We start from the raw sequence: 9,259 nt of genomic DNA on the forward strand, positions 1-9,259 counted from the left end.
AGTTAAGTACCATTCTTATTACCGTTTTACAGACGTACTAACTGAAGAAGAGATTTTCAGTAATCTGCCTAAATGACGAATGATGGAGCCCAGACTTGAAAATCCAAAAATTTTAGCACCAGAGCCTGTGAATTATTTTGTTTTAAATTCTCCCCACCCAACCAAGAGACCTAAGAATCAATCTGCTAGGGAATTCTAGAATGCTTCCTGCTTCTGCAGACAATGGGTCCAGGCAGGTCTGGTACTCCATCTCCCCTATGTCTTGCCTTCTATGTACATCTGAACCTGGAGCTCAATTGGTCTTCTTGTATCCATGAAAGAAAGGACAAGAGGAAACCCAGAGGCAGTCTCATAATTTTTGAGCTACTAAAGGGTAACTTACCTTCAGAATTTCTTTTATGTAGAAAAACAGGCATCTCCCTCTTTGTAAAATCAGTTGTTTACAACAGAATACAATTCTAATTTCTACCTGGTAACCTTACTTCTATAGACCCAATCACATTAACATATTACATGAACCCTTCATTTCTCTATTTTCCTAACATCTAGCTGATAACTAAGAGTTTACTTATACTTATTTTTTTAAGTAGGCTCCACACCCAACATGGGACTTGAACTCACGACCCTGAGATGAAGAGTAAGCCTATTCTCAGAGTTGTGGGATCAGGCTCCACATCGGATCTGCACTGGGTATGGTCTGCTTAAGATTCTCAGATTCCCTCTCCCTCCCTCACCAACGCCCAAAAGGCGGGGGGAGGAGGGGCCTGGGGTGTGTGGTGTGTGTGGTGTGTGTGGTGTGTGTGTGTGTGTGGTGTGTGTGGTGTGTGGTGTGTGTGTGTGTGTGTGTGTGTGTGTGCGTGTGCACATGCACACGCCTGGGTGACTCAGTTGGTCAAGCGTCCAAATCTTGATCTCAGCGTTCTGAGTTCAAGCCCTACACTGGGCATGGAGCCTGCTTGGGATTCTCTCTCTCCCTCTGTGCCCCCCACTCAAAAAAAAGGAGAAAAGGAGAGAAAAGAATCCCACATGTTCCTCTCTGCAACGTTACTTTATTGCAGGCAAGAAAAGCATTTTAGGGATCTTCTTGCAAGATTACAATGTGCGCTAGGAACATCATGTAGACTATTGTGAAAATTTCAATCAGAACGATTCAGAAATTTAGCTTTATCACAGGTAGCTCTCTTCATGGGCAAGCCCGGTTTTGTAAAAATTCATTTGCATAAAAACAAACAGTAAACTGAAGAATTAGTGGATATACTTAGTGAACTGGAGAATCATCAGAAACCTGCCCCAGAGTGGCCTTACCTTCCACAGTGACCTCAATTTCAGGAACTTTTGAATTACTCCCAGGGCTCCGTGGTCTTTTGGGCGACTGCAAGGCTATAAAGTAAGCACATGATCACTTTTGCATATGGGGGGGGGGACCAGAAGGGGATGCTTTATAAAAGCAGATTATTAAAATTCATATAGTTTGGATCTTTGCAAAGAAACCTGAAGAAGTAAACTGGTAATGTAATCCTCGGAGTCTCCACAAAACTGTCGAAACACGAATGAAGGAGGATGACAAGCAGGAAATTTTCAATGAAATGTTTTTAAAGGGGAGGGGAGAGTCCATTACATAAAAAGCAAAGAAACAAACCAAAAGCCCCCAATAGACGCTAGCGCATGATTCAGTGTGATTTAGGTAATGTCAATAAAGAATGTTTTACTGCACGGAAGTATAACAGAGTATGTATGATCTCTTACCTTTAGTGTTTATTTTACTAGCCATTCCAGGAGGCAGGTAGGAAATAACTAGTTCAGGTCTAGAGAGAAAACCAAGAAATATTAGAATAGCCAGCATACTACTGGTCTTCACAGCTAGTAAACATTATCACGACCAGTGATTTTTTTTTTTTATAAAGGCCATCATTCTGTAATGTGACAATGCATTCTGTCATCATGGACAAAAACAACCCTCACTTTTCCCTCCCACCATGATCTGCTACGTGATTTTGTGAAGAGTAAATGACTTTTTCTGTGAAATGAAAATTAACGGACACTAATTTCCGCAAGTGTGGAAATCCTGCAGACGTGTAAGTAAGACACACAAGCACGGAAACTCAGCTGCCCACAAGTGCCTCAGGAACACTGGAGCAGATACAAATCCGCGTCTTCATCCTCCATTCAAGTACTAAGGAATGCTAAGAGTCAGCACAGTGTCTGTGACCAAGTCGAACACCACCCCGGCGAGGCAGGTGTCCCCCTTCTCCTTGTACGGAAGAAGAAAATCTACACGGGTTCAAGGATAAGCCAAGGCAGGGGCCCGGGCCAGAGCTGCGCGTTCCTATCCAGACGACAAAGCCTTAGCCGTCGCCCGCAGCTAGGAAAAACTTCAAATGGAAATAGCACTTTACTGTTCTGATTCCAAAAATGACTATATGGGCAAATTGAACTTACTTTTTAACAACAAACTTGATTTTATTACTCCCACGGACAATCCTTTCAAGTCGTGGGATTCCAAACCAGGTAGGGCTGCGGAAGGGAATTCCTTCTGGCAAGCCTTCTACATAAAGGAACTCGGGGTTTGATTCAAACACGGGGTATGGAACTTTTACTGCCTCTGTGAGTCCAAGAGCTTGAGCTGCAAGTTAAGAGAACATAACGTATGGAAGGTAAAATGTTACGGACATTCTTTTTTAAAAATTTTTCATTTTATCAAGGTATAGCTGACATAAAACGTTACATTAGTTTCAGGCATAATGATTTGGTATTTGTACAAACTGCAAAAGGATCACCACAGTAAGTCGCGCTAACGTCCGGGCATTCTCAAATGTGTTATGCAAAGACTCCCTACCATCTAGCAATCTCCACTCAGTATTTTTTTTTAAGGGGAGTCTCCCACTCCATTATTGGAAGCCTTTTGCGTAGTATATTGTACAAAACTGAAGAATGGGCCTAAAAAATAAGTATTTTGAAAAAAGAACATTTTAACACTTTAACAAATCAAAAGGGTAGTTCCATTATTAGTCAAAATGATCTCTGTGCTCTGGGCAGAAATGAACTATGGGCCACAGCACACTGACAGAGACAAGTCTGCTGTTGACAGATACAAACTGCATATGGTGCACCTAAGCGGAACTCATCAAGTGAGAGAGAGCAGAGGCAGAGATGGAAGATTCCCAATCCGGGACACAAAACATTAACACCTTTTAATAATGATGGATGGGAAGGCCCCGGCGGTACTATCGCTCCCACTCCTTACTTCCTTCTCCATGACAGACACACCCAATCAACTGAAACACTCTTGCTGAATCAATCTCCTCAGAATCCTCCTCAAGACAGCGCTCCAGGAAACCGCTGTCAACAAATCTACGTTGAAACAAATGATGAAACCTATTTGCTGTACGTGCGGTGTTAGCCAGATTCGAAGCGCAGACAGTGGGACTGGGCCTTCCCCCAACTCCTCCCTTCCTCTCCCATTTGGACATACCAGAAAATCTAAGCTGAGAGAAATAAAGTAACTTGCTCAGGTTAGGTAGCGAATTTAGTAGCAGAAATAAATGAAAATCCAGTTTCTGGGACCTTCCTTCCGTAGGTCCTGAACTGCTACAATTCATTCAGAATGCTGCCTTTCATTTAGGTTTCTAAACTAAGACATAATCACTGGGTTTTACTTACCAAATTTCAAATTAAAAATCTCTTCCACTTGCTTCCGTAGCTTGGTAATTCTGACATTCCAGTCTTCTTTGACTAGAAAGCAAAAATAAATGTAACTAACAACGTTCCTTCTTGGTGCTGTCACAAAATTAGGCTGGATGTCGTTCTTCCTGGTTATGTTCTTTTTTAGAAGAATCAGATCCACCTGACAACACTGTATCAGTTTTGGGTGTACAGTCCAGTGATGCTCTGAATTTGATTTTGTTTAGAAACAAAACCTCTGGGTCTTAAGGAAAAGAAGGATTCCCTGCACCTGTCAAACATGAGAACTTCAGGAAGACAGAATTCAAATTTCAGTTCACACTGTAAATAAAGAACTTATTCCTAAGAATGCTCTAAATGAGTGGTTTTCGAGGGCTCTTCCTTGGAGGAGCACCACAGGATCCTGTCAGGGCAGGGAGGAACAGCCGTGCTAGGGCCCGGGCACCCCACGCCTTCACAGAACAGCTGTGATTGTATCAGCTTTCTGTACAGGCATTCCTTGTCTTATCAAACCAATGTGTGGCTAGAAATGCACAGAAAGCGAAATTTCAGTATTTGCAGAAACACATGGGAGAGATACATACTAAAGGGATTATGGAGATGTGACTTGACACTCCTCTCATCTATATTCTGGCTTATTTCCTTCCCCTTATTCACAAGACAACAACCATCCCCTTGTAAATAAAGGGAAAATAAGCCATTGCAGAAGACACGTAGGATGTCACTTACTTAACAGACACTCAGGGCTTGTTTGGTGGAGCTGTGGATAGAGAGAAGCAATGGAGGGTGATGATGGGAGGGGCTGGACAAAGAGAGGAGACGAGAGAGTAAGCAAGAGAGAGCAAGAAAGAGGGTAGGGTAGAGCACAGGGATCGCATTCAGGGTGGAAGTCATCTGTGTCTGTGGACAGAGGCAGTGGGAAATGCTGGGAAAGTTCTGGAAATAATGCTAAAGGTCAGTGGCCTGGGAAAATCTCGTAATACACTTTACTTTTACTGTAGAAGTACTTTAAAACTCTTACTTTAAAAGAAAACCTACCATCTCAAGGGTTTCATATGGTGTGGCTCAACCGTTCAGCCAGAGGAAGAAGTCTGGTACAAACCAAAAACCATTACTAAAAAACATCGTGACTCTTCTTCTCCAAGGTCAAGAGCTTCTGTTCACTTGTCCAGTTTCTGCCTCACCCTACACCTCCTCTGCTGGTAAAGATCTCTGCACTACTCCTCCCGGGAAGCAAGTAACCCTCCCTGTCCTGCCCCTTCAAAGCTCAATCATCTGGTTAACTCCAGGAATTTCTCACATGTGACACATGTGTATCTGTTACAAAATTGAGGGCAAAGTGCCTCCCCAGTGTGTTTAAGCATACATCTTTTATCAAATCTCATATGTCACGCCAAGAATTAAGCAGACCTTTCTAATGGCGTAACTAACTCTTGTCACGTAGTCTGACTTGAATTGGCCCAGCAAAAAACGGATGCCCGGTTTACTGGCAGACCAGATGAACATTTTTGCTGGAATGAAGAATGACGACTTGAATTCTTGCCAAGGTCTCCTACGAATGGTGGAAGGCTAAGTATCATTAATGATTCAGAGCACTGAGACTTTTCTTTTGAGGACAGGCTTTTCAAGTATCTATGTTAGAGGATAAGAGATCAAGTACAGCTGACAACGGGAGCCCTCAACCTACGGTGCTGGGCACAGCTTTACCATTCTCACGTTTGCAGTCACTATCAGAATTATTAACCAGCAATCACATTAATCACAACCTGGAATTTGCTGTCTCTCCTGAGAAATGAAGACTTGAACAGAGACTTTTATCATAGTCACACTCATCCAGGTTAACCCAGTTCTACCTTCAGGAATATTGCTCTTTCCATTACTTCCCTCAGCAAAGTCTATGTCATCCCCAATCTTCCATTCGTCACCAATACTCTGTTTCTTTGCCTAACTCAAAAGCATGCTGAGGAGGTTGCTGTGTGGGTTCTGATGCTCACTGATCACACCATCTCCCCAGCAGGATTCCTGGCAGAGGAGAATTGGGTGTCCCTTGTATGGTGTTTCTCAACCATTTCGCATGCCACTACAAACAAACGACTTTACAATCTCTCCAGCATCCTGGCTGGCCTCCGTCGGCTGCCCGCAGGTACCCTCTGCTGAACGGTCAGTATTTAGTATAGACATCTTGTATACCATTTTGCCGCAGTATTTGTAAGAACAACGAACCGTGTGAATTCAGAAACGCCCCCTAGTCCTTGGCAACAGAAGTCTGTAACGCTGTAGAAGATATGCAAGCTGTGGTCACTTTTTCTGCCACTATGCACAGTAAACAAAAAGATGGCAAAGTAATAAAGGCAGACTTACAGGCCAGATGAAGAAAATAAGACCATTCATTCACACAACCGAGACTGAGACCTCCAGGTTCTATTGGGCTCTGAGGTCAGTGCAGCTGCTGGAATTGCAGTGTTTGTCATTAAGAGAACAGGGGCCTTGTGAAGAAAGATTAAGGTCTGAATCTGCGTGGGTTTGCCACATGTGGCAACCAAACACTTGAAATGTGCTTCACTGACGGGAGTCGGACTCGAAGTGTACAATATGCAACAGTTTTACCTCATCATGTATTTATTTTGATTACAGGTTGAAACACAGATTTGGCTACCAGAATATTAAAAATGACACATTTCTACCCAACACCACTGATCTAAATTCAAAGCCTGAGCTTTCCCAAAACTACCTGGGTGTGTACTGATACATGGAGGGCCTGTATTGAGCGTCCACAAACGATTTTTGGGGGAAAGGGAGAAAAGATGAGCTCCATCACTTTAAAAGATTGTCAAATTCCTTAAAAACACTGATCTGAGCTTTTAAAAAGGAATTCACAACCATCTTACCTGGTGTGTTCGTTCTTGGCTGAGTGACTTCAGTAGTACTGTGAGTCAGAAGCTCCGGTCTGTGAAAACACAGGTGAGGTGAGTAACAGAGCGTGCAGGAACGCCTGGGGCCTTCCCCACACAGCTGTGAACTGTCACTGAGTGCCACTATGGTTCATTCCAACCTCATTTCCAGTGGGGGGGAAAAAATCAGTTGGAGGACTCGATTATTTTGAAAATAGCAATTTTCACAGATTCCAGTTCGGACCTATATGTCCTCAAAGGCATTTGAAGCTCAACCGTGCAAAATAGTCGTTTCACCCGCAACAGTTCAACTGTTTCTAAAACCTCAGATGAGCTCCACCACAATACAGTCAGAAATATCTAGCTGCGTTGTCCTAAAAAGATCCCTCTCTCCCTTACACAATGAGACCCAGTGACCACACAAACACACAAGCCCCAGTGAATAAGCCAGAGCTACCCATTCTACCCCTCCCGCACCCTTCTATATTAAAGCCAGACCTTCTGCACTTTCTCCCTGCCCCCAAATCACCACTATCCTTCAAACTCAAGCCAGAAGAATCCTTTTAAAATGCAAATCCAAATGATTATAATTTTTTTTAAAGTAAGCTCTACGCCCAACATGGGGCTTGAACTCGCAAACCCGAAATCAAGAGTTGCAAGCCATACCGACTGAGCCAGCCAGGCATCCCTCTAAACTCTTTTAAAAGGAACTGGCTTTAAAACCTTTTAATTACTCCACTGATAGTACAGGACCAAAGGCCTTCCTCCACATGCCCACATCTGCCTGGCTTCCCATACCCATGGGGCATCACTCCTTCCACACAGAATGGTGCAGTTATGCGACCCCTTCCTCTACTTTTACTATTCCCTGTATTTGAAGCCCCTTTCCACTACTCTATGCACAGCTGACCCATCTACCTGCCACCCTCACCTTCTCCCTCAAAGCACCCAGTAACACCTTATTGCATTTATCTCTACAATAAGTCTCCCAAGACAGGGTTCCTATTGGACCCAGTTCTGTCTATCTGGTACCTGATACTAAATAAATATTCGCTCAATAAACGAACCTAACTGTAATACAACTTAATTTTAAATATGGAGAGTAAGTCCAATGGAGAGGGGAACAAAAGACCCACTTGCATGAAATTAATCTCTATTAAGGAAAGCAATACATTTGTTTCTGGAGATTTTATAATCTTACCTTTTAATAACAAATTTAATTCGATTGCCCACTTGTATGATCTTCTCCAGCCTTGGGATGCCATACCACGAGGGACTTCTAAAAGGAATGTTTTCAGGTAGTCCTTCCACATAGAGGTCATTAGGATGTGCCTCAAATTTCTGGTAAGGTACAGCCTTGGCCTCCGTGCTCCCCAAGGCTTCAGCTTTACAAAGGAAAAGCAATTCAGGAGATTAACCTTCTGATGAAATCACAGTTTAGTACAATCCGAAGCAATGTAGTAGTCAACTTTTTGAAAAGCAAACTAAACTCTGGAAACACACTAACTATGGAAACAGGCTCAGTACAGCAAAGGCAAGTATGAATGGCCCATGATCAAGAGGTAACTTCTGGTGGAGGGAAGTTTCTGGATTCGAAGACCATCTTAATAGCTTGAAGATCCTAGAAGAGATTTTTCAGTATCTTTGGGAAGAAATAGAAGGATAAGAGAACTACCATAGCAAATAAAGAATGTAACTTAGATACTACTTTTTCAAATCCTCTGGAGGCCGACTTCTGCTGCACGCCGAGTGTGATAATCCTCTAGCTGGCTCCCACACACACAGTTACTGCAGGCTCTATTTTTTACTTATATTGCAACCATGAGATGAATGTTCTTTACCCCTCAGAACTACATGAGTGTGGCATTTTAAAAGGAAATAACTTCTGCAAAGAATGCATGGAATGGGAAATAAAAATAGCAAGCAGAGACTGGTTTAGATTAAAAGAAGCATAACAACCAATGCTAATGCATGAGTGTTGTTTAGACCAAGATTCAAAGCAAACCTTTCAAGGTACTTTTCAGATGAATGAGGAAACTCACAGACGGACTGGCCAAGAGTGGGTACAAAGGAATGGTTAATTGTATCAGGCATGATGACCTGGTGCTCACGTAAGAAAATGAAAGCACTATTCACAAAAGAGCAGTGAGCACAACATAAATGATGCCGTGCCTGTGACGTGCTTTATAATATTCCTACCAAGGGAAAAAAGAGGAAAAGATGAACAGTGTGGAAAAATCTTAATGATCACTGATTCTGAAAAATGGGTACATGGGAATGCACTGCACTGCTTTTCTAGTTCTGAATAGGTGGAGAATTAGAATTTCAAAGTGTAAACATGAAATTTCTAATCTCTGCTCTGAAACCACACTCAAACAGAGGTCTAATAAGATTCAAGGCCTTCCATCAAACTTCTTCCTAATTTCCTTAGCACCAAATCTGAAGGGCCCCAGTACAGGATCTCTCTCTCTCTCTTAAAAGGTTTTCCATGGGGCGCCTGGGTGGCTCAGTCGGTTAAGCGACTGCCTTCGGCTCAGGTCATGATCCTGGAGTCCCGGGATCGAGTCCCGCATCGGGCTCCCAGCTCGGCAGGGAGTCTGCTTCTCCCTCTGACCCTCCTCCCTCTCATGTTCTCTGTCTCTCATTCTCTCTCTCTCAAATAAATAAATAAAATCTTTAAAAAAAAA

The 9,259-nt window shown here is 42.9% G+C and overlaps 1 protein-coding gene across 7 annotated transcripts in view; it reads right to left on the minus strand.

Annotated features, from left to right (window-relative positions):
* Positions 1-9,259, minus strand: part of LOC102734999 (general transcription factor II-I) — a 110,443-nt gene that overhangs the window by 16,800 nt on the left and 84,384 nt on the right. For all 7 annotated transcript variants that reach the window (XM_081819586.1, XM_081819583.1, XM_081819585.1 and 4 more), the window contains 6 exons: positions 7,774-7,957; positions 6,570-6,628; positions 3,661-3,732; positions 2,440-2,623; positions 1,747-1,805; positions 1,306-1,380 (listed from right to left, as the gene is read on the minus strand). In XM_081819586.1, coding sequence (XP_081675712.1) covers positions 1,306-1,380; positions 1,747-1,805; positions 2,440-2,623; positions 3,661-3,732; positions 6,570-6,628; positions 7,774-7,957 — 633 coding nt within the window. The remainder of the gene's footprint in view (positions 1-1,305; positions 1,381-1,746; positions 1,806-2,439; positions 2,624-3,660; positions 3,733-6,569; positions 6,629-7,773; positions 7,958-9,259) is intronic.

This window comes from Leptonychotes weddellii, chromosome 5 (genome assembly GCF_054177405.1).
Source record: "Leptonychotes weddellii isolate Sample4059 chromosome 5, ASM5417740v2, whole genome shotgun sequence".
NCBI lineage: Eukaryota > Metazoa > Chordata > Mammalia > Carnivora > Phocidae > Leptonychotes > Leptonychotes weddellii.